The sequence below is a fragment of the Drosophila takahashii genome, chromosome 2L, assembly GCF_030179915.1.
Source record: "Drosophila takahashii strain IR98-3 E-12201 chromosome 2L, DtakHiC1v2, whole genome shotgun sequence".
In the NCBI taxonomy this organism is placed as follows: Eukaryota; Metazoa; Arthropoda; class Insecta; order Diptera; family Drosophilidae; genus Drosophila; species Drosophila takahashii.
This window is the reverse complement of record NC_091678.1, coordinates 15,641,457-15,666,358: the sequence shown is the minus strand read 5'-3', so window position 1 is coordinate 15,666,358 and position 24,902 is coordinate 15,641,457. Positions and strand designations below refer to the sequence as shown.

The following is a 24,902-nucleotide window of genomic DNA, read 5'->3' as shown; positions in this document are numbered from 1 at the left end:
ACTGTATGAATAACTATTTTTTTATCCAGAAAATAAAGTTTTATTTTTCTTTCAAAACAAATTTTGTTTTCGAAATTTACAATTCGTCACGAAATGTTTGCTGATAATAAAATAGTGACTCATTTAAAAAAACAAGAAAGGAAGCTACCTTCGGCCAGCCGAAGCTTATATACCCTTGTAGATAAAGTAATGCTTACTCGGTGCAGTTCCAGGGATTCCAGATTCAGGGTTTATATTTTAATTTTGTTTATACATAAGTAGTCAAGAATCAAAACGCCTACTTCTTACAAAGTTACAATGAATTTTCTTATATTTGTTTGAATATTCCTATGGAAGCCTTAAGATATAGTGGTCCGATCCGGCTCGCTCCGACATATGTACTACCTGCAATAGAAAGAAGACTTTTGGGAAAGTTTCATCGCGATAGCTTTAAAACTGAGGGACTAGTTCGCATAGAAACGGACAGACGGACAGACGGACAGACGGACATGGCTAGATAGACTCGGCTATTGGTGCTGATCAAGAATATATATACTTTATGTGGTCGGAAACGTCTCCTTCACTGCAATGCAAACATCTGACTGAAATTATAATACCCTCTACAAGGGTATAAAAACAGCATGTCTTAAAGATATTAGTAAGAATATATGTATGTGCCATAGAATATATCACGACATTTTATTTTTGGCATTCATAAAGTACAATGTTAAATTCTAAAATGTTTGATAACAATATCTTGCCCTTTCAATATTTTCTGTGTAGGAAAGTGCCAACCCAAAACAACTGCTATTTGGGCAGCTTAATTAGCCGCTGAGGATAGGGAATGCTATGAGGTGGTAAGGGGGTGGTAAAAGGTGCTCGACGGAATTTAAACATGGCCAAGCAAACCTTTATTAGCCTTTGCAATGGGAAAAAACGTGCAAGGAACTATGCAATAGGGAGCATAGATACGCAGGGAATTAAATAGTAAAATAGAGGAAAAGTGTTGGGGAATGGAAGCAGGGAAACCGTACACAACGGCATCCAGAGTGTGGAAAACTCCGGAGGAAAATGCTCTTCCTCGGCACGTGGCCAAATGTCACAGTTTGACAGCCACTGGCCTGCAACCAAATTCAATTTTCCCAACTTGAGCAAACATAATTTTCATGCACAGTCTGAGAGTCAACCCAGTTTTGCCTCAAGATGCTAGACGAGACTTTCTGCCAGACTCCCCCTGGTTTTTTTCCCCTTTATTTTACTTTTACCCAAGGAAAGCCTGCATAAAAGGCACTCGAATGTGGATGAGAAGGCTGCATCTTGAGAAAATATGGCATAGGCTTTCGAGGAGATGAGGGATGCGGGCTGCGGATTGCACTTTGCTGCACTGTGCCTTTTGATATAGAAAAGTTTGCCTCCGAAATTGTTGCGAAAACTAAATTAAAATCTGAAAGGGCTTTGGAACTTGCATGCCAGGCAAATGGGTGGGTCGCAAAAAAAACATAGAAAGATTGAGAAAGGGCCAAACAGGAAGCGATATAACTCTTAGAAAGGAAGGCCAAGTGGATTATGCTCTAGAAATTCGACAACAAATTAAACGGAACTTTGCAGTGGGAGTTCTTAGAGCGGCCAAGTTTTAAAGCGCATAAATAAAATGTGGTGCTGATTCAGGGGAATGATTAAAGTTTAAGAATTCGATGTTTTTGTTTTGCTTGGATGGATTTCAGGGGAATTTTTTGCTTATTCAGGGATGATTTAAGTGCATGTTTCATATAAAATTCACTTAATTTTAATTTTAGAAATAAGTGTTTTGAATGCAAATGCCTTTTTTTTTACAGTATGTATTATTAATTTATTAATTTCTTCTGTTTTTAAATTTTATTATAAATTTTATAATAAACATTTATAAACTTAATTTCATCCACCAATCTCTCTCTTTATCTAATAATAACAATAAATAATAATTATCTTAATAATAATTTTTATTATTCATAACATCTACATTAACAAGAAAGAAAGCTAGCTTCGGCCAGCCGAAGCTTATATACCCTTGCAGATCGTTCCAGTGGCGGATCCAGGATTTTTTTGTGGGGGGTGATATTAGAACAATTTTTTTGTTGCATACTTTTTGAATACCAAAATTTCTTTAATTTTTCACGCGAGTGGGGGGTGATATATCACCCATATCACCCCCCGTGGATCCGCGCATGGATCGTTCCTATTAACTTACAAATCGCAAAAATTTTAAATTTCGTCGTCCGATTTTTGTTAAATTTAATTCAAAACTCTGAAATATTAAAAAAAAATCATATCCTAGAGTATAAGATAATACAATAAAAACCAACGGAGCTATAATTTGTTTCCAATTAATTTCCCATTAATTTTTCGATCGTTCCTATGGCAGCTATATGATATAGTCGTCCGATTTTAATAAAATGAAAATTGAAATTCGGAAATATTTAAAAAGAGTCATGTCCTAAAGTAGAAAAGAATACAATAAAAACCAAAAAAGCTAAAATTTATTTCTGTGTAACTTTCCCATTAATTTTCTGATCGTTCCTATTGTAGCTATATGATATAGTCGTCCGATTTTTAAAATATTTTATTCGAAATTCTGAAATATTTAAAAAATAATATTTCCAAGAGTATAAGGTTTTATTTCAAAAAACACCGAAGCTAGAATTTTTTTAACGTTTCCTTCCTATGGGAGCTATAAGATATAGTTATCCGATCCGGTTGGTTCCGACTTATATACTACCTGCAATAGAAAGAAGACTTTTGGGAAAGTTTCATCGCGATAGCTTCAAAACTGAGAGACTAGTTTGCGTAGAAACGGACGGACAGACGGACAGACGGACGGACAGACGGACATGGCTAGATCGACTCGTCTAGTGATGCTGATCAAAAATATATATACTTTATGGGGTCGGAAACGTCTCCTTCACTGCGTTGCAAACTTCTGACTGAAATCATAATACCCTCTGCAAGGGTATAAAAATGTTTCTTCCTAGCGGCTGAATGGTGTACTACATAAATGTTGGTTCCAATTACAACCACACCAGGGCGCTACAGCCATCCTTGGTTCACCGCTAGGTGGCGCTAGTAAATGGCCCTCTAGCGTCAGTAAGACGAACTTTGTAGTTTGAAAAACAATCGCTACGTGGCGCCACTGCGACAAAAAATGTAGAAAAGTATGTAAAATTGCGTCAGCCTGTGTTTTCAATTTTTAGCTGCCCAAATCACCCTGTCTTTTAAAATTATTTAGCAGGACCCCTGTGTTTTAAAATTGCTTAGCAGCACGAGTCGCCCTTTTTTTCACCCCCAGAAGCCGGAAATCGGAAATGACCGGAAAATAAGCCGGAATCGATAAATACCGGCATTTTAAACCGGAAAAATGTACATTTATTGTATTGGGTTAATGTAAAAGTACAGTTACAGAAGAGTATGGAAAGGTATGGTATAAAATGATTGCATTTGGAGACTTTAAACATTCTTGTTGGGATTTCTGTGGCATTTTTGAAAAAAAAAGTGTCCTTAACTGACCGAACCTATTTTAAGGAAAATTCAATACACCTTAACGATCTATTCTTTAAAATTCAGCCAATAAATTTGGCAATAAAGTGGAGGAGCCACACCTGACAGCTGCCAAAAACTTCAAAGACCGCAGCTGAATCGTAAAATGCGACATCAAACCAGCCCAACCAACCACTTAATCCCTGGCAGCACACACCCGCACCCGTAAGAATTAACCCATGACTGCCGAACAATTTGCCTATTAAACCAGGAGACGGAACCCGAAAAAACCCAAAAGAACCACAACAAAGCGCAGATTATGTCAAATTATACAGATGTTTTGGAAAGGTAATGTCGTCGTTGGGGGGTTTCTTTTTCCTTGAGGGGATGGTGGAATAGTTGGACTCCTCATATGAGGCATTGTTAGTTTGGTGGCTCTTTGTTTCGATCTAGGTTCGCCCACCATTTCGCTGGCCTTTATGCCATTCCCCCATTCATTGTCCCATTGGCAATTTTTATGGCTTGGCAGCAGTAAAATGAAATTTTTACTACTCGGAGTTAGGGTAAGGGGAAATGAGGTACATTGCAACTGCAAGTTGGACTTTTATGGGTCAGTTCATCACACACACTTAGATTAGTGGAGCATATGCCCGGGGACAAGGCGAAACCAAATGGGCCGATGACCCATTGTCGTAGGTCAGGAGGTGGCCTATCTATGAAGCAGGGGATTCTTAACTTTATGACTTTAAGGAATTAACAACAAACGAGTTTAACTTTCACTTATTGGCGATTGTTCTATATTTTATGGCTTTTTTTCTTTTCAAAGTTGAATTTAGTTTAGAAACTTCCTAAGTTATCTATCGAGCAGGGTATATAGGAAGGTGTTCCTAACTTTATGACTTTAAATAAATAACAACACCCAATTTAACTTGTTGACGATTGTTCCTTGTTTTATTACTATTTTAACTTGAGTAAATTCTCGTATCCCCTTGAAAAATCTCCCAAGAAACCTGCCGAGTGATAGGCGTTCCCCTTGGATGACCACGTGTACCCACCTGAGAGAAGTAAGCGGGCAGGACGCAGCGCTGGTCGTCGAGTCGCGAGCACTGCACACGCTCGAGAAGCTCAAAGAGATCCTGGGTGGCGGTCGCTCCGCGCAGGCGTTCCGGACTGTGGGTGACGCTGCCGCTGCCACTTCCTCCGCCCGGCGGCTGCTGCTTCTGTGTGTTGGCCATAAAGGCATGCTGACGTCTGCAATGAATGAAAAGACAGGAAACGGGTTAATAACACGGCACGCAAAGAGTAGCAACCTAAGTTGGCACAGCTGAGCTTCAGATTCGCGAACATGCAATCTCTTCATGCATCGAAGACAGGAGACGGCGACCTCCTTCGTTCGATTCACTGGGCACAAAAAAGCACTCGAGTGCCACACAGGGGTTAACCAAGGGTTAAGAATTTAAGGTTTTCGCCTGCCCGCCAATTTATGGGAACAGGAACACGATCAAAAGTGCCACTACAGTGCTCAAGACTTCCTGACTTCAAGAGCCCATCGAGGTATTCTCAAACGAACTATCGATGGTTTCGTAAGCAGAACGTTTAGAGGATGAATGAAAATTGACTTATAACTAAAAGTCAGTATTGAGAGAATTATAAATATTCAAGGGAATTACACGGTACATTTATTTAAATTTCTGTATAGTTGACATTAAAAGATTCTGCATCCTTCAAATAACTTTCACTAACTATAACACCATTTTTTGCATTTCCCACTCCTCTGCCAGCTTTTCTTTCTTAGAACCCCTCGTCTGAAAGTCAAGAACTCTCTACACATCCTGAAGCCTTTTCTTTGGCTCTTCGAACTGCTTTTCGAGCTGCTCTCACGCACTCGCACAGAATTATGAGTGGCCACTTGAACATATTCCTGCATTCAGTTGCGAGTTCATATTTTTCTCGGGTTTATTGTCACTAGCGCATACTTTTTTTTGTGTTCAGCTCGCTCTTGCTTTTTTGAGAAGTTTATGTTGACATACAAACGACGAACGCCTGGAAATGAACACATAACACATAAAACTTAAAAGAGGATGTTTACTCTGTTGTTGTGCAATGTCCTTTGACGACGTCGCTGTTGCTGTTGCTATTGCAGCTGCTCCTCTGCTCCACATTCCCATTTTCGGAAATAGCTGAGATTGGACTCTCTCTCTCTGTTTATTTTTAACAGGAGGAGCTCGCTGCTGCCTCTCGTCACTCGTAAATTAACACCTACCCATTCCCTTTGCCCAGCAAATGGAGCTCGCATATGAAATGATGACAGTTATGGGAAAAGGATATCAAAAACACGACTGTGATGAGCCTGATTGAAGACGGAGATGGAGAAGGAGAGCTCGACTTCTCCGAATCTTTCGACGTGTTGATAGTTTTGATACGTTTGAAGTGCGTTGCGCGTAAAGTGGCGGTGAAAGTGGAATTTCGGGGTAATTGGAGATTTTTCGAGGAATGGGATGAGTCCAACAACAGATGCTGATTTCGTGGAATGAAAAGCTATCAAGTCTGGGCTTTGTAATGTATTTAATACATTTTAAAATTTCTCGGTAGAGAGACAATATTCCCTTACATTTAAATTTAATTGAAAAACTTTTTTATACAATTTTATTTCCACCGCTAAACTCTCTTAACCTTCATCCAGTTTCCCACCAAACTTAACCCATTTTTCAAGCCAATAAAATCCACTGCATCAATGGCTTTTCATTGGCTTCTATTTCATAAATCAAACGTTTTGTTTTTCCTCATATTTCCACATTCTTTACAAGCTGTGCAACATGCATTCACTGATTTTACAACTATTTTCATGATTGCTTGTTTAAATTACGGGACGAAAACAATTTTATAGCATTTTTATGACAATTTTTCACATGAATTGTTCGACGAATGGCAATGAAATCAAATCGCTAACTGAAGAGAGAGAAGGTTGGGAGGGTGGGTGAAACCGAGGATGCGGAATGCAGAAGTCAACTGCAAAAATGGCCCAACAATGGACCAGTGATGATGTGATGCGAACAGGGTTTTAACCTACAGTTATAATGAAATCTGATGCAGATGGAGGTTCTCTTTTAGCAAAAAAAAAACACCCACCAAACAGACGTTTCCTGTGCTGCGGTTACGCCTGCGCTGAAAAACCTTTTCATTTAGCCACCTCATTATATGCAACCACCCACATAATTAAAACCCATTACAGGCAAACAAAAAGCGTTAATTCTGGAGGGGCGGCATCTTCTAGGGCTTTTCGGAAATGTTCATTAAATGCAAATTTATGGGCACCACCCACCGAAACCCCCCACTTTCAGGTTCTTTACTCTCATTTAGCATGCGCAGCGCATTGCGCGTGTTTAAAGTTTAGCCGCAAAATGTGGAAAAAAGGCGAGGGGAGGGGTTTTGGGTGTTTTTTAGTAAAGAAAAACAATTACAACGACGAGACCTAGAGAAGAAGAGAACAAAGCCAGGCGGTGTTGACAGCTTAAAGATAGATGGCTTCAAAAATCCAAGAAGAAAGGGTTATTTAAGCCTGAAGCCCAGTATATAAAGTTATTTCCACCAAAGTTTTGGGTTAATATATTCCCAAAGAGTGGCTGCTACGTGGGAATAACACTTGGGTGAGCTGGAATGGGAAAACAAATCCAGATGGAAACTCAGGAAGAGAATGGAGGCGAACACCTTGCAGTCCGCAGTGGGAAATGTCATTCTGTGGCAAGTCAAGTTCTTTTTTTAACATTGTTTTTTGGCCATTCCCCCGGGCGCTAATTTGAAACGTTTTTCCAAAGATATTTGCTCCCTTCTCATGAGCCATATTTCCCAGTGAGAAATTACAGGAAACGTCCTGTCCAACGTCAAGGAAATCAAGTCCCAAAGGACAAAAGTACACACACAAACACACAGGGACATTCATGCATTTCACATTTCACAGCTAATAATGGGTCAGGCAAACTGGAAACTAGAGCACTCACAGATAGCATCGCAGTTGGAGAAAAGCGGGGAAATGGCCGGGGCGATGCACTCGCTCCGATAAGCGGACAGGCGACATGTCAAAGGATACTCGCATGGCACCAAAAAGTCAAAGTTAGGTCCTCTAAGGGGTCGTTGTACTGGTCAGGGGAGAAAAAGGGGCAGCACCCTGTAATTAATACGATCCCAAAATGTACTGGAAATTGGTTTAAAAACCGAGTGAAAAAGGCAATAAATTACCATTTAATTTGTGCAATGTGTGTATCAAATTAGTAGAACTTTTACTTAATTTTATAATTTTGGTGTGGTATGGTGAATGTTTAAATTTCTGATTTTCCTCTATAGACTCCTTCACGAATTTATGATTAATGGCTGCCAAACATTGCAAAGTAACCGCTGAGAAAATAGCCACGGAAATGAGCGGTGAAGAGGGGTGTTAAGAATGGGAAATGGAAAAATCTGCATTTTCAGGGATGGCCACTCCCCCCTTTCTTTTTTCTTCGCCTGGCCTCTGCCCATTTTCACATTATCCCGAATGTCGCGACTTCCGCGCCTCGTGAATTGTCATTAAAATTAGTTCCAAGACAGCCGCCGAGATGCAAGCGAAAAGGATTCGCGCACAAGTTTTTCTCATTTCCGCTGCCGGGTGGAAAACTTGCCTCTGCCCAGTTTCCTTTTGTCTGCGAGGGGAAAGAGAAAATCCCAATAAAGGGGGTTGTGCGGGGCTCACATAAAAAGAAACCCGTTTCCTCTTTCGCTCAACCTCATAAATGCAACACGTTCCAGACACTCGAAGTCCTGCAAAGATGATATCCTTTTTCTTATCCTGGTACAGCCAGACCTTTCGGAACTCGGCTCATCTCCCATTTCTTCTGCTTCCTCTTACCTGAGAGCTGGTCTCATAAATTAGCCACAAATTTGCCGGAAAAGTTTCCTCCGGCGCCTTTGGAAAAAGTTTTATTGGTTGAATCGGGTTCCTTGGCTGATTTACATATTTTTAATCGTTCATCGCTTTTTTTTTTTGGGTTAAAAATTACACAATTTCTTGGACAATTTTCTTGGCAGAACTCGTTTTTCACTTTATTTGCTGACAGCTTAGGGAAATTTATGGCTGCTTGATCGCAGAAAAGAAAGTTGAAGTGAAAGTGTAGCCAAGGATAAGGAATATTTATTAGAAAATTTGAGGGAGCAGCTGTGTGTGTGCGGTCAGTGGAAAAGATTTTCCCAGAATCCCTTTAAATTTTAAATTGAGATTAAGGGTCTAAGTAGACCCAAATTGCAGTCAGGTTTTGAAGGAAAAGGAAAAGAGAGTAGAGGAGGTAAAAAGGCTACTGAGGTGAGTTGTAGGGCAGGGATTCTGGGCAGTAAAACGATCATTACAGGATGAGTTTCAAATGGGATAGTTGAAAATGACCTTTAAGGGAATTAGTAGAGGGTTCAATTGTAACTGCGAAATGGACAGTTAAATACATCATAGGTCAAAGTAAAATATATAAATAATAACAGCATTATAAGTAACAAGCAGGTAACTATTTCTTAATTAAGACCAATATAGCTTAAATAATTATTTTAATTAAAAGAAACCGTGTAGATTTCCCCCGTAACCAAGAAAGCCATTGCATAATTACGTTTCCGCTGAGGTCTTGATAAATATGCAGAACATATGTATGTAAATATTCGAAAAAGGCGACTTGAACAACGTCAACAACCCATTTATTCTGGCCACCTTTCCCCAAACAAGTATCGTCCCCACCCCCCTCCTAACTTGTGATATACCTCTCTCGATTCCCCCACTTGGTTCGCCAGTCAAGTTCAATTTGACACGCAATTGCTGTCGTTTGGGGAACTACAGAAAAGGGGGTTCAGAACAACCTGTTGTTGGCCATGTTTTCCTCCCGTTTCGGCCAGTGCAAATGCAGCATGAAAATGCTGGTAATAACCGTTTAAACGTTGATACTTTTAATGCCTCTTACAGGTGGGTTACTGGATGGCAAAAAAGGGGGCTGCTTCGGCTGAGCCACTTTGCATATTAATGAAGCGCGTCAGTCAGTCAGTTAGCATGGCTATTTATAAGGCCACGAAAGGCTCTGTTTTTGTATTGGCCCTCTTACCTTTATCTTGCACTCGCAGAAATTATTTTCATAATTATTTCTTGGCTAAATAATTGTATAAAATAATTTATAGACCAGCTAAAATGGATTTTAGATCACTTATATTTTTATGTGCCCAACTTTGAATATTAAAAATAATTTCTCGCTGTGTAGCCGAGTTCCCTGGCTTGGAATTAATGCGGACAAGGCACGCGCTTCTTCACAAATGCACGTGCCGAATTATAGCTCCCTATTACCATACATCCCCATTTTGTCACCTTACCGACGATTTTTGGTTAACCGAAAATTTTTGGCGCGCTTTTCCTTTTGGCCAGGTGCCGTGTTCGCACACCTTAGTCACGGCTTTATGGCCATATGACTTTGGCTAATAGGTTGGCATATACAACTCCCCGAAAATGATGTGGGCGACATCAAGAAGGTCGCGACTTGCAATCTTTGGTGTCAAATCTTCGCCTCGGGGCGTCGTTAATTTCCAATTATTGCCAAGCGTTTGGGAACGATGTGGGTTTCGGTTTTCGTAGCGGGATTGCCTCATGTTGGCCCAACTAAAAATAAACATTATCCATTGTAATCGCCCCGGTGAAAATTTGCAACGCATTTCCGCCGCAGCCGAAAATCTGAAATCTGACAGAGATGCGACATTGAGGGATTGCCGGATTGTCGGATTGGCGGCATGACGCGATTGATGGATGGCCGTATTGGGCTGATTAAATTAAATGCTTAATTGCCAATGTGAGGCAAGTCCGTGTTAGTGGGTTAAACGTCGCCGGGTGATTATTACCGCACTCGGGGATAAACACAAGCTGGTGGCGCGACTAAAACCGCTAGCGACTCGTTGGCGACTTTGCCGCGGCAATATATTTTTATTACGGCTCCTGCTTATGTTGGCTTTGCCTTTATTGTGGGTTTATTTTTATTAAATTTTTAACGAGCTTATTAACGCAGAACCTAAGGCAATCTCTAATGATTTGCGCATGCAACGGAAAATTGCTCCCGTTTTATGCGGCCAAAACTAGTTTGAGTGTTCCAAGTGCAGAATTTTTTTTTATTTGGTCTATACAAGACAATAAGATATAATAAGATTAAAAAAATTTAAATTGTTTTCTTCTTAAAACAATATTTATTTCCTACACAAGAAAACGCCAGCGGTTTTTCCCGCTAGCCATTCTGCACGCGTTTTTCCAGACTCGTCGCTAATAAAGCGCCTCGAATTATTTTGATTGCCTGCTAATGCAACTTCCTCCACAAATGCAGACTTCTAATTATGTTGGCTGCTGCTGCTTGCATGTCTTTTGACCATTTACAACCGGTGGGTTACCTTAACCCCGCATACCCCTTCCCCACTCTGCGGAAACAGTTGTCTGGGTGCGGGCAAAAAATTAGGAGTTGAACGGAGTTGGGCAAATTATGATTGCACGTCTGCGCACTGTTTGAACTCCTCTGCGATCTTGGCCCCTGAGGGGGATTCCCATTTTGGCCAGACGGATATGCATGTGTGGGATTGGCTTAACGGTTTCTGGTTATTTTTTTTCAAATTCTATACCCGATCTCAGCCAATTGATAATCACAGAAGTTCCTCTGTTGACTTAGCTGACTTGCAAAAAATAAATCCGCAAAAAAAACTCCTAACGAGGGTGCGAATAAAAAAAATCGCAAAAAGGGTTAAGCCATATCACCTTACACGTTCTCCCTGCATTTTTGTTTTTTGTTACCCCTCTCACAGCTGTTACGGCAAGGAAATGGGAAAACCATCATCATCATCATCAGCACCATCATTCATTAATCATAAATTTAATTAACAAAACAGCCCAAGAAACTGACAAAAAGGTTTTCCTTCGCCTTAAGGTATTCACAGGGTCTTAGATATCCCTTTTCACATCCCGATAATCCATAACTCATTCGCGATTTTTGCGGTTTGTTTTTCACGCCGAACAAACAAACCCCCAAAAACAAATGACATTTGACGGTTTGCAAAAAAGAAAATAAGGGATTGCTACTCTAAGGGACATTTGCATATTTTATGCATTATGCCTATTTAGAGCGCACTCCCAACTCCCTCCTAATCGGAATCCAAATCGGAATCCTGTCGAGTGCATTATTGGCAGGCAGACAGGGCTAATTAAGGCCCATTCCAAATTCAAATGGCAAATCAAATAATTTGCATAATTTTTGCATATGTCACAAGGCGACATAAAGAGACATAATAGGAGATAGAGGGACTTTTGTCAATATTTGCTTACATGACATTTATGCCTAGATAGGGAAGCGTAATGAATGGGGTTTGTTTGTAGGCAAACATAAATTACTAGAAAGGTGATCGAGTTTAATGTTTTTGTCATTTTCAAGCTCAAGGTTCTAAAAACCAAATGACCAACTAGAAGTTATTTTTTCAATCTTATTATAAAAAGTATACATACAGCAGATTTTTCATGTAGCGTTTGCGTGCCACCAATGTGTAGGATTCCTTGTGTGTATGCGTTAAATATTTCATTTTGTTTGAGATCGGTTTTGAGATTTTCGAACAGGTAGAGATGCTCTCTTCCTTTGGTCAGGTATAGTTCACTTTTCTTTTTTGTTTGCTTAGGTCAAGACTTGCCCTTTCTTCTTTCCGAGATCAGGTAGTTTTCGAGGTTTGTGTTAGGCTAGGTTAGGATTTATCCTTAGATATTGCACAGTGAAGTTAACACTAAGTATGAGTAACTAAACTTGTAAAATTCCCCAGTTTTGTTTGGTATCTTTGAGATACGCTCGCTATTTTCGTTTCGTTTATCTTTTTCGTAATTATCGCAGCGAACTTGACCCACTGAATCGACACGGAACCCGATTATATATACAACCTCACCGCACGAAGAATATTTTTCAACTAAATTCTGTGCGTCGGCAAAAGTGGTTATAGGTCTTCGGAGTTCGGAATTTTCAACCCCCGCTTCAAAACGTGTTCGATCGGTTCGATGCACAGTGGGCTAGGCGGATGAAAATGTTCGATCGCGAATTCGAACGCGATCACTCGAATTTGTTTAAAGAATTTTTGTTTACTCATATTTTAGAACATATTTTAGCAATGAATTCAAAATTTTGAATGTCCACGACATTTATAAGAGGCTTAGAAAGCGAAATATATATATACATTTACTGGGATTTGTTCGGATAAGATGACATGGGCACTCAGAATTTAAACGTTAAATTTAAACTTTATAATTCAAATAACTTGAACAGGTTAAATCATTATGGTTAAAAACTGTAAAATTAATAGTGTGTACTGCCATGAAATGAGACATTTTTAAAACGTTTTTTTTTTTTTGAATGAGCCGAACAATGTAGTGGAATTTCCGAATAATCTAGAGTTGTTGGAATATCATTCCAACAAAATAAACACCCTTTGAATAATATTATTATAAAAATAAAAAATTTAATCATTTTTGGCGAAGATACATATATAGCCGATCTGCAAATAATTTTCTATAATTTTTTAATTTATATAATAAATTTTACTCTCAGTTTACAGATTTTTTGCAAAATAATTAACTTTTTGGCCCATATAATAGGCCCTGAAAAAAGTTCGCTTTTTACTAAGGCCCTGAAAATACTTTTTTATCGATATATCCATATTTATATATATATATTTACGATGCAATTGCAATCCCAATCATTACCATGAATTTCGTCATAAACACTTTGCGGATGATCGGCAACATCCTGGAAACGATCCAGGCCCTAAAACACTACGTGGAAGACCTGATCAAGGACCAAGAGAAGGCCAAGGTGACGGAGGTTCAGGTCCTCAAGCCGAGGACCGAATTGGGCAAGTTATTTCCATGTCCCCTGACAGTGGTTACGTGGCGGAGAACTTTCAGTTTCGGCTGGCCAATCAACTTAACCCCCGACCCGAATCGATAACACCCGTCCAGGAAATGGTCGCCGATCACCCCATTCCTTCCTCGCCTGGCCCAGAAATGGCCGCCACCGCCACGGACATTGCCTCCAATCGGTCTGCCCCAAGTCTGTTCAACGCTGTAATCTTTAGATCGGACAAAACCGAAGTGCAGCAAAACTTACAGAACCATCATTGGATCCCAAAGCCACATGGAAGTGTGCGGGGACGAGGAAAAGACGTGCGCCCACTGCCAGAAAACATTCCTCTCAGCGAAAAGCCGCCCAGGGCACGAGGCGAATTGCACGGCAAAGAGGAGGCGGTTATAGAGAGGCAGAAAGATCCTGAGGCTCACCTCATTCTCCATCTGCGAGATCCAGAGGTACAGGACAAAGTGCACGCCTTCAACAAGTCCGTCAACCTGCCCTACTGTTGCCGCTTCTGCGATGCACACGTGAAGACAAAGAAAGCTCGCACAATCCATGAAAAGGCATGTGAGAAGGCGAGGAAGAATGCGGCTGCCAGTCGACTGAAAAGGTCCGGAACCCGAGCTAGACTGGTCAACAGGGGCAACACCTCTTACATAAACAGCGTTGTGCAGGCGTTGTCAGCCAGCACCAGGAAAAATAGTTTTTATTTTGTATTTATTTATTTTTGATTTAATATTTTAAAAGAAAGCCTAACCTACTTTTTTGTGTGCTGGCGACGACGGAGGAATGTGAGGTGGTTTTGCCGGTGTACGCCCAAATAGTAAGTCCTGACTCCTCCGCCTCTTTACAGATTCTAGTGGACAGATAGTGCGGGAAGTCCTAGTTTGCTGCATCCGTTAAACTAAGGAATTAGGGCTGAAGCCGTTTCTGATGGGCTTTGTGGCGGACTTGTCAGCGGTTCACGGCGCCAGCACGACGCTGTATGATATGGAGCACTAACTGGCCAATCTAAGGACGAAAAAAGGGGAGCCGGGCTCCTGTCCGCCAACTCTTCGGTCAGACCTTTACGGTTAAAAACGCGAAGAGTCGCCTGAAGGAGATCGAGAACTGCGCAGGGAGCTGGCTGAGGTATAAACACGCCCTGGCTAAGTTTAAGGCAGACCTCCTGATGGCAAGGAGGTCATCAAGCGGCGCATTGAAGCCCGACAGGATGAGTTTTAGCTCGCCATGATTAGCGTCGAGTTTCTCGACCGCTTTGAAAGTAAGGCGAGGGGTATTCTGTCGGGCCCAGCCAAGGACCTCGGTAAGGAAGATGCCGAGCTTCTCTTAACTATTTTGTTTAGAATGATTAAAAAATTAGCTTCTTGAGCCGAGGAAGACCAGCTGACGACGAATCCAATTTCAGCGAAATGCCAAACTGAATAAAGTTTTCCGATGTTCGATGTTGGAGTTGCAACCCGATCTTCAGACGCATGTTCGAACTTGAACTTAGCTATACCATTATTTGATACCGGTACCGGATACGAGCGTGTCACAAAAGGCTCGGCATGGCATTATATTTTTGGGGTTGGCCCCTGTCCATTTCCAGCTCTGAACAATAGGCCTATGAATTCCTTTCGGGGAGTTCTCTTCTACAATTTCATACCCAACTTGGTAGCACATGCAAAACAATGCGACTGTCCACCTCTTTGTACGCAGTAAATTGGTCAGACATTAACACCTGATCTGGGCGCAGGCTCACTGAACTGACAGATCACATATTCAAATTACGGAAATGTTGGATGGGAAGGGATGTGATACGGAATGAACGGATTGCAACTGATGTGGAAGTAAAGGGTGACAACGTAGCGACTAAAATTATATTAACCAGGTTGCTATAGGCGTCTGATTTGTTAAATTTGAAAATATAGAGCAATTAAAATTGGTACAATAAAATTATGAAAACATTTATTTTTAACCAATTTTTTTATTCTTATTCCAGAGAAGTTATGTTAAATGATTTATTGACCGCAACACCAGCACCGCAACTTAGCTCTAGGAAAAGGAAAGAAGAACGATCAGTGTGACCAAAGGCTACGTTTTTATTAAAACCTAGTACTCACATCGACGAAAAATACTCGCGAAGCTTAGGAGTAAGCGATAGGCAAATAGGTACCTAACGCCTTTAAGCCTAGTACTCAGTACGACGAAAACTGCTAGCTAAGCATAGGAGTAAGCGAGAGGCAAATAGGTAGCTAAAGCCTTTAAGCCTAGTAAGCCTAGTACTCAGTACGACGAAAACTGCTAGCTAGGCATAGGAGTAAGCGAGAGGCAAATAGGTAGCTAAAGCCTTTAGCCGGGGACTTTTTTCACCGCGGTACTCAGTTGAAGCCTAGTACTCAGTACGACGAAAACTGCTAGCTAAGCGTAGGAGTAAGCGAGAGGCAAATAGGTAGCTAAAGCCCTTAGCCGGGGACTTTTTCCCACCTCGGTACTCAGTTGAGCTAAGGAAATAGTAAGAAAATACCACTAAAATACTAGATTTAGCGGATGAATTCTGATGAACGCCTTTAGCCGCGGCCCAAAGAATAAAAAATTTGATCTTTGGCTGTGTTTGTGCAGAAGCGGTGTGCCAATAACATATTATAAATAGAATGAAAACCCCAAAAACCAATGGAAAACTGCCTGTAGGAGTTGCAGCAATACATATCCTCATTCCAACAGCAAATTTAAAGCTTGCGACCTAGGTCGGCTAATCATTTTGTAATATTTCAAAATTGGCGCCAGTTAATTTGCTTGCTGAGAGTAAGACCATTCCACATGCATTGCGGATGAACTCCGAAAACTTCGGTCACCCTAAAATATTAATATTTTTCGATTAGTAAAACTCTTAGCCGAACTGAGTACTAGGCTTGAGCTAAGGAAATGGTAAGGAAATACCAAAAAAATACTAGATTTAGCGGATGAATTCCGATGAACGCCTTTAGCCGCGCCCCAAAGAATAAAAAATTTGATCTTTGGCTGTGTTTGTGCAGAAGCGGTTTGCCAATAACAATGTATAAATTGAAGGAAAACCCCAAAAACCAATGAAAAACTGCCTGTAGGAGTTGCAGCAATACATATCCTTATTCCAACAGCAAATTTAAAGCTTGCGACCTAGGTCGGCTAATCATTTTGTAATATTTCAAAATTGGCGCCAGTTAATTTGCTTGCTGAGAGTAAGACCATTCTACATGCATTGCGGATGAACTCCGAAAACTTCGGTCACCCTAAAATATTAATATTTTTCGACTAGTAAAACTCTTAGCCGAACTGAGTACTAGGCTAGGCTAGCTAAGCATAGGAGTAAGCGATAGGCAAATAGGTTGCTAAAGCCTTTAGCCGGGGACTTTTTTCACCGCGGTACTCAGTTGAGCTAAGGAAATGGTAAGGAAATACCAAAAAATACTAGATTTAGCGGATGAATTCCGATGAACGCCTTTAGCCGCGGCCCAAAGAATACAAAATTTGATCTTTGGCTGTGTTTGTCCAGAAGCGGTTTGCCAATAACAATGTATAAATGGAAGGAAAACCACAAAAACCAATGGAAAACTGCCTGTAGGAGTTGCAGCAATATATATCCTCATTCCAACAGCAAATTTAAAGCTTGCGACCTAGGTCGGCTAATCATTTTGTAATATTTCAAAATTGGCGCCAGTTAATTTGCTTGCTGAGAGTAAGACCATTCTTCATGCATTGCGGATGAACTCCGAAAACTTCGGTCACCCTAAAATATTAATATTTTTCGACTAGTAAAACTCTTAGCCGAACTGAGTACTAGGCTAGGCTAGCTAAGCATAGGAGTAAGCGATAGGCAAATAGGTACCTAGCGCCTTTAGCTGGGACTTTTTCCACTAAGGAAATATCAAAAAAATACCAGATTTAGCGGGTGAATTCCGATGAATGTGGTAAAAGTCAAATTTAAAGCTTTCGACATGGGGGTTCAACATTTTGAAATATTTTTCAAATTGGCGCCAATTAATGTGTTTGCTGTACATAAGACCATGCTACTTAGACTAGTAATGCCTAAAATAAACAATAGGTTTCTGTATAGGAATAGGGTTATTCCAACAACTTTATATCCAAAAAATGTTTTTACGTTTTTTGTAGTTTAAAAATTATATTTTCAACACTTCTTTACTTATAGACTATTTTAAGACTTTACTTATTTACTTATTGTATTAATTCATCTCTTATTTCTTTTGTTGACTATTTTTTATTTATTTAATGATATTTCTCAAATTTTGTGATGTTTTCCTCACATATCCGAGTATGTCCCAACCCATCCCCATATCTAATGCAATAATACTTAATAGCTCCTTCTTTTCGACCTGTTCATCTGTTGCCTCAACAGTCCACACCCATTTCTTATATCCCAAGCAACATCTGTTTTAATGCTTACGATCAGACTAATAAGTAACTCCTCAACCTTATCATTAAAATTCAATTCGATTTCCTAAAGGTAAGCCCGCGCATCTTTTTTATTTCCACTTCCTCTGGTGTTACTCTTTATCTTTAGTTTTCGTACCTGAACCTTTTTCGGATCTGCTCCCATTTGAAACGCTTTATTAACCGTGTTTTCGTTTAGTTTTCCTTTTCTGTGTTTTTTCTTTTCTTTCTGGAGTGCAACTCTTCATCTTCAGTTTCCAATGTTGGTCATAACTTTCTATCCATTGTTTCTAGGGCCTATCTTCCTATATATCCCATCCCTCTTTTCCCCTGCTTGTTGCCCTGGCTGAGGTTTTAATGGTCGTTCCGCTAGTCACTCAACGCTCAACACCTCATAATTCTATTGTCTTTCGACCTGTCCCGAGTTTGTTTCTTTTGCCGTATGTGAGTTTGCATACATAATCATGATAATCAGCGTCTTTGGGCTCGCTTCTAGGTTTCCTCCCCTCGTTAACTTCACTTTCTGCTGCCGCTTCTTCTTGGCTAGTTTATTTTTCTTACTTCTCTTTTTTTCGAATTATGCAAATTTGTCGCCAGTCGACGACGCACTCCACCCAGATTTTTTGTCGCTCTCCGAATGGGTTTTTTTCCCTGGCTTTTTTATGATTTTTTAATTTGCAGCTCACTTGAAAGTGAGGTTCCCTTAGCTCTCTCTCGCTATGTTATTTTATTCTAATTGTCTTCTCAGGTGTCAAAGGCGCCTGCGCACGCGTTTCTCACCCCAAAAAAGTGAAAAAAAGCGGAATAGGAAAATGTAAACGGTCGCCCTACAACCCTAAAAAAAAGCACTCACAGTTTTTGCCTTTTAGGGGTGAGCACAAAAAAACTTTTTTTAGTTTGAATTTATAATTTCTGGTCCAATATTTTGTACCTTTCATTCGCGTTCATCATGATTTGTTCGCTCGATTGGTAGAGTTTGATTTGTAATAATTTTTTCGGGTCGAAAATGTGAATTTGTAATAAAAAATTTACATAATTTTATGAATTTTAATGTTCGGCAATTGCCAGAAACAAACCATAGAAAATTTAACAAAATAAACTGTAAATTTGTTAGGGTACATGCCGATTCTACGCATAAAATTAGGAGATACGAAATGGTTCTATAAGGAGGTGGTAACTTGGGTTTTGTAGAACAATGAGTGGATTTTTGTGTATGTGGGTTTTATACAGGAATTTTCTGAGATTTTAATGTGATTATAGTCTAAATTTTAGTTTTTCAAAATAGTATAAAAGTTAATAGATTTTGAAAATTTTTGAATAGCATTAATGTTTGGATTTTTGGACAAAAAAAAATTGTTTAAATAAATAAATAATAATAAAATAAATAAAATACCCTCATCAATGTTCTCGTAGCCCAGCCCCATTTGACCATGACCTTGATAACAGACATTAACCCATGACTAACTAACTTCGCCAGCCCCCTTTCAAAAAAGAAAATAAATTCCCAGTCAAAGGAAAAAAAGACAAAAACGCAAAAGCTAATTCATTTCAATGAAAATTTCCGCAATTACAGTACGAAATTAAATGTTAGAAATGTTCAACGGTTCTGTATATTTTTTCCCATCCAGTTGGACTGTGTACAGTGGGTGAGTGTGGGTGTTGCGTGGGAAAGGGGGTGGTGGAGAAAAGAGGCTGTTAAGGGAGGCTGTCAGTCAAGCAGACGCCGCTGCAGCAAAGTACATTAACCCATGTTGTGGAGGCCTCACTCGAATGGGAATTGCTTGGGGAAGGCTGTCACCTAACAGCCCCTCTTTCACCCCTTTTCTCACCCCATTCACCACCCCCAAAGGCCACTCAAGGGGGAGAAAGAGAAACAGCCACAAAACGGGAGCGACAACGACACCCTTTGGAAACATTTCTACTACTGATTGTATACGCGTGAATCCACAGTTGAGGTCAAAATAATAATAGTAGTAGTTCATAGTAGTTCATGAATTGAAAACCGGAACAAAAAATTCGATAAAAAAATAAATAAGTGATGGAGGCTAAAAATCATAAACTTATATTTCCTATTTACTAAATCATGCAACCTTGCAGATAGAATCCTTAGTTATTGACCGAGCTAAAATAAGTGATTGGTACTTGGTAAAACAAATATTTGATTTAAAATTCTATGTTTGTTAGGGGCCAACATAAATACATTTTGTAATTATTAAGCCCCGGAGGATATGTAACAATATTTTCTGTGCATCCGAAGTTTAGAAATCTGTAATTTAACACACGATTTTTCATAAAACTTTTTTATTTATTTATTTATTCCCATGTTATATTATTTAAAATAAATCAAATTGTATATTTTTGGTTGAAATCTTAATTGATTTATTTATTTTGCTTTTAATTGTGAGCTTATTTATTTGTTTGGGAGTGTTCTGTATGCAGATATCCATGTAGTTAGGTATGTGGATTTGCATGTTTTTGTTACGCTTGTTAAATTGCTCCAAATGCTCGGAAAAAAAGAAAAAAAACGATGTAGAGCAGAGGGGGTTAAAGCTGCAGGACACTGATTTAAAAGAAATCCTATGAGGCCAATTTAAATGCATGTATAAAATATGTAAGAAATGTTTTATGCATATCACACATTTTAATTAATTTTCCTAATATTTTTATTTCCAGTTAATTTTTGCTTAGTGTATAGAAATATGGATTCTACCCAACATTTTCCAACCGCCCCTAAGTTGAGCATTTGCTGCATTGGCGCATTTTTGCAATGTTTCCGTTTTGAATTCACTTTTCATTCCCCTGCCGCCTCCTTCCATTCATTTTCTCCTTGCCACCCCCTATTTTCCCCGACTTTTCCCCAACCCTTTTGCAAATTAACAAACCGAGTTGAGCTTCGTCCTGAGTTCAGGAGCTGCGAAATGCAAAATGCTGCTAAAACTGTCTCGCGAGTGTCTCGGCTTTTCCCCCCAAATCAACCCCCGCTTTTCCGCTTTTCCTCTAGGCACACATAATTAAAACGTCATCGTCGCTGTCGTATTTGTTGCTGTTGTTGGTATAATAGTCAGCGCTTTTTGTTCGCTCCTCGGGCTAAAGGATATTATATCAACTTTCCCAGCTAGGAGTTTCGTGAGCCTTCAGGAGGTTATAAATGCGCTTTACTGACAGAAGAGAAAGATAAAGTCGTGTAGGCGCTGGTGTCATTGAATGCAAAGAAATAAAGAAATATCGATTGCTTAAACTTTGGCTGATAGAAGAAGGGTTTTTTTTATTTAACGTTTTATTAAAAAATAAAGAAAATATATGGTTCAATTTATTATATTAATAATTAAAGTACAATTAACATCTTAATATTAAGATAGGGTATCTTATCTTCGATCATTCCAAAACAAATCCTTTCGATATGGCTACCTTAACAACAAGCGAAGCACTTGAACAGGTTCACACGACTACCGATCCCACTCTCCTTTTCCATAATTCACCCCTAGAATTTCCTCATTTAATGAAATTTAAGCAGCTCCCTACCAACAAACAACCTCTTCAGCCGCTTCGAGTTTATAAGCATTCTCATTGAGAGTTTATTTTCTCTCAGTGCACTGCAGACTTTTCAACTTTTTTGGCTGGGGAAGGGAGCAAAGAAAACACAGTGGGCGAATGCTGTTGGCTTCACAATTCAGAAAGTCTGAGTTCTTGCACAATTAGAATGCACCATGTTTGTCTTCTGCATCAGGAAATTCTGGCAATCATTCGGCAAATTTTAACAGTTTTCGAATACCCAAACTAATTTGCTCGCAAAATTTGCATATTGGGCATTGAATGTCGGGCAAACTGGTTTCGATCTCATCTCTCAGATAGCATTGAAAAATGAGAAACCAATAAAAGCGGAGAGGTCGAGTTGAGGGGTTAAAGAGCCAAAACGATGGCAAGGTTGAGCCTGTGTGCTAAAGAGGAGTATAAATTCAACATGCGGGCCCCGGAGCAAATCGCAGACAGTGAACACACACAGGGAATATTCTCTCATGCACATAAACAGTGCAGTGTCCCTACAATGTATTGTGAACACTCTGGCAGAGAAGGGGAAAAAGTGTGGGTTTTAAGAAGAAATATACCATAGAGAGTCCTTACAAGTATGCAGACAGGCTGGTTAACGGGGAAAATTAAATTTTTTCTAATTTAAACGAAGTTTTTATACTCTTATAGGCGTTAATAACTTTTTAATCGCGATAAATTTCATGGTTTGTTTTCGGTATTTCTTTTGCTTTTTTAGAACCTATTTGAATCTAATAATTTTCATGTATTTAACTTTTGTCTTAGGGTTAATATTCCCTAAATACATAGGGTATTGTATGGAAGACAGACAGTACATTATTTCATCAACGTTGACAAACTCATCGTGGAGCAGAGTCGGACGCTTTTAGATCTGGTTGTCCTGGCTGTTTCGTGTGTCCTGTGCGAATGAATGTCCTGGCTGTTGTGTGAGGGCCATGCAAATTTGCTGCCACACGCCTTTAAAGCCAATTTCAAGGCACCTCTGGCACTCATTCGCTAGCCTATTTGTATTTGCCTGTTGTCCAGAGTTAATTTTTTCAATTAAGTGAGCTCCTGTCCTGCTGTTTCCCTCTCCACCCATTGGCCTTTCCAATTTAATTGCTCTGTACTGGCTATATGCAAAATAGCAAAAAGTTTCCCCCAGAAAGTTTCCGGGGCTTAAGCTATTTATAGAACTGAATGGGACTCCTGCAATTTCCCAATCCCCCCATCACCCAAAAAGTCATCCATCCAACAGTCAAAAGTCACAAGTGGAAAAGCTTCTTCAGAATGTATTTCGATGCTGCTGGTGAAATTTTGCTCTTGGACTTTCAACTGGCTCGCAGGAAAGCCAATAATGAAATTATATTAGCAATATTCCTAGAAAGAGAAGATGGTAGAGGCGAAACGAGCTCACCCAAGGCCAAACGGAAAAGTTTTTGGAGAAGGAAATGCATCGTGTTTTGCAAAGGCAGATGGTTTATCTTATAGATGGTTCCTAATGAAAGTTGGCCCAGAATGAAATTAAATTAATTCATTTTATTAAAATAGGTTTTGGAATCTTACTAAAAATTATATTCTTATTAATTTTTCCAAGTTTTTTAGGTTTGTATAGAAACAATATGTTAGTCAAGAATTTTTCCTACATTTTCTGCTTTTTGGAAGTTTGTTCAGACAAATATAAATGTTGTAAAAGATATTCAGCATGTACAACAATTACTTAAGTTTTCCAAAATTAAAAGATTTCATGGAACATCTGTATTTTATTGTTAACATTTATCCATTAAGTAAATTATGTGGTTTATTTTTTTCTTAGTTCTTAAAATGTTGTAGAATAATAAAACTAAACATTCGTATTTCAATTTTCCTCTGATACTTTTATGTTAATACATTTTTCCCATTGCCTAATGAGCTGTGACTGGGCCGTGTTATCCTTGACACCCTCGAACATGTGCTAACCATTTTCCAATAACAAAAAACCGAAATGGGAACGGACACAGAAACACATTGGGGAACGTGTCACAAAATGTGTTTTTAATTTGCCCAACTCATGCCAGGGGTCAGGTGTAAAACTGCACTGTCCTTTTTAGCGGATTCCACATGGCGACCACACACGCTAACCACGCCCACCGCCTCCCTGTTATTTTCGACCCTGTCACAAGCTGAATTTTAATTGCCTGACATTTTGGCTCGTTAGCGGCGGGAAAATTGCAATAATTGATGGCAAACAAAAATATTTTAATTAATTTCAATGAATGGATGCGAGAGATACAGGGAATCCTACTCCTACTCCTCTTTCTCCATTTATTTTTTGCATAGCAGATCCCATTCAGTCTGTGTTTTATGGCCGTGCTCCTTGGCTCATTATTAAAGCCACCTTTTGTGGCTGGTTTTTATGTCTCTTCCACTCGGGTGGCCTCAAAAGGTGTCTGAGAAATGGGAGTGTTCCATTTGGAGCAGCTCTTCAGGTGTCACTCGAGTGCCACTTGGTCACTACTAATTAAAATAGCTTATGCCATATATGAGGACTACGGTTTATAGCCCACATTTCACTCTGGCAAATTGATTGAATCGGGCTTAAATATTAATGAGTTTTAAGTGTGCGCATCACTCGTAATTTGATTGCCATGTTTTCATGGGGCAAATTATTCATAATATTTGCCCTGTCAGAGACACTTGGGCTTTCCTTTATTTTCTCTTCGGCTCCTGTAGCCAAAAATAGACTTCAATTTGTGCCAAATATATGGAAATGTTTGTTTTTTTCCGCCTTCGCAACATGAAAAGCTTTTGCCTTGGGAACACCTGTGGCTAAGAAGAAGCAGACAGAAGAAGATCCAGGCTCTGCAGAGTTTTCCCTCCTCGAGTTTTCCTTCGTTCGCTGGCCCCTGGGGTCAGTTGGTCCTCCTCTCTTTCTTCGCCGACTTTTCGCCTTGTCATTCCACTTTGACTGGTCATTTCTCATTTCGGCTATTACGCATTCTTTATTCCGGCCAGATATCCTAGTCTGTGTGGGAGGCTGACAGGTGGTGGGTAAAAACATGAACGGTGGTCTGCCCATTTTAATTAAACTTCAATTTATTTTATTGCAATATTTATCGCCCCCTGGGCATATGGAACAGGCCATTTCATTTAACTCTCTGCGCAACATTGTAATTAGAAAAGGAGAAAGGTTGAAAAGGGAGGCGAAGAAAAAGAGTAAAGGAAAGTTAGGGTACACTTTCCATATAACTCGATTTAAAATTCTCTTAGTAAAATTCCTGACCTAATTTTAGCTTCCATTAAGCGATATCTAATGGTTTTTAATCGGAAGAATATTTGTACCTATTATGAAGTTGCCTTGGATATTTTACAAGCTAAGCTTTTTAATCTTAAAATGAGGATGAGCCTGAAGGAGGTAACATTAACATTATAATTAAGTAAGTCTCCTAAGCGTGTTAACATTATTTTAAGACTTTGTGAAGGTTTCAGTAAAACGAATAATTATGCAATTAAAATAATTATATGTTAGATATGGCCTAATCCAAACGAATCATTATAGGAATTTATTCAGTTTGACACTGGGCTTATTTAACA

At 39.5% G+C, this 24,902-nt stretch overlaps 1 protein-coding gene across 5 annotated transcripts in view; it reads right to left on the bottom strand.

The window, feature by feature from the left end:
* Positions 1 to 24,902, bottom strand: part of RapGAP1 (Rap GTPase activating protein 1) — a 98,033-nt gene that overhangs the window by 39,117 nt on the left and 34,014 nt on the right. For 2 of the 5 annotated variants that reach the window (XM_070219456.1, XM_044394979.2), the window contains exon 3: positions 4,545 to 4,740. In XM_070219456.1, the coding sequence (XP_070075557.1) occupies positions 4,545 to 4,740 (196 nt within the window). Of the gene's footprint in view, positions 1 to 4,544; positions 4,741 to 8,371; positions 8,685 to 12,013; positions 12,254 to 13,822; positions 13,843 to 24,902 lie in introns of those variants that run through there. The other 3 variants (XM_070219459.1, XM_070219457.1, XM_070219458.1) reach the window with 3 other exon arrangements.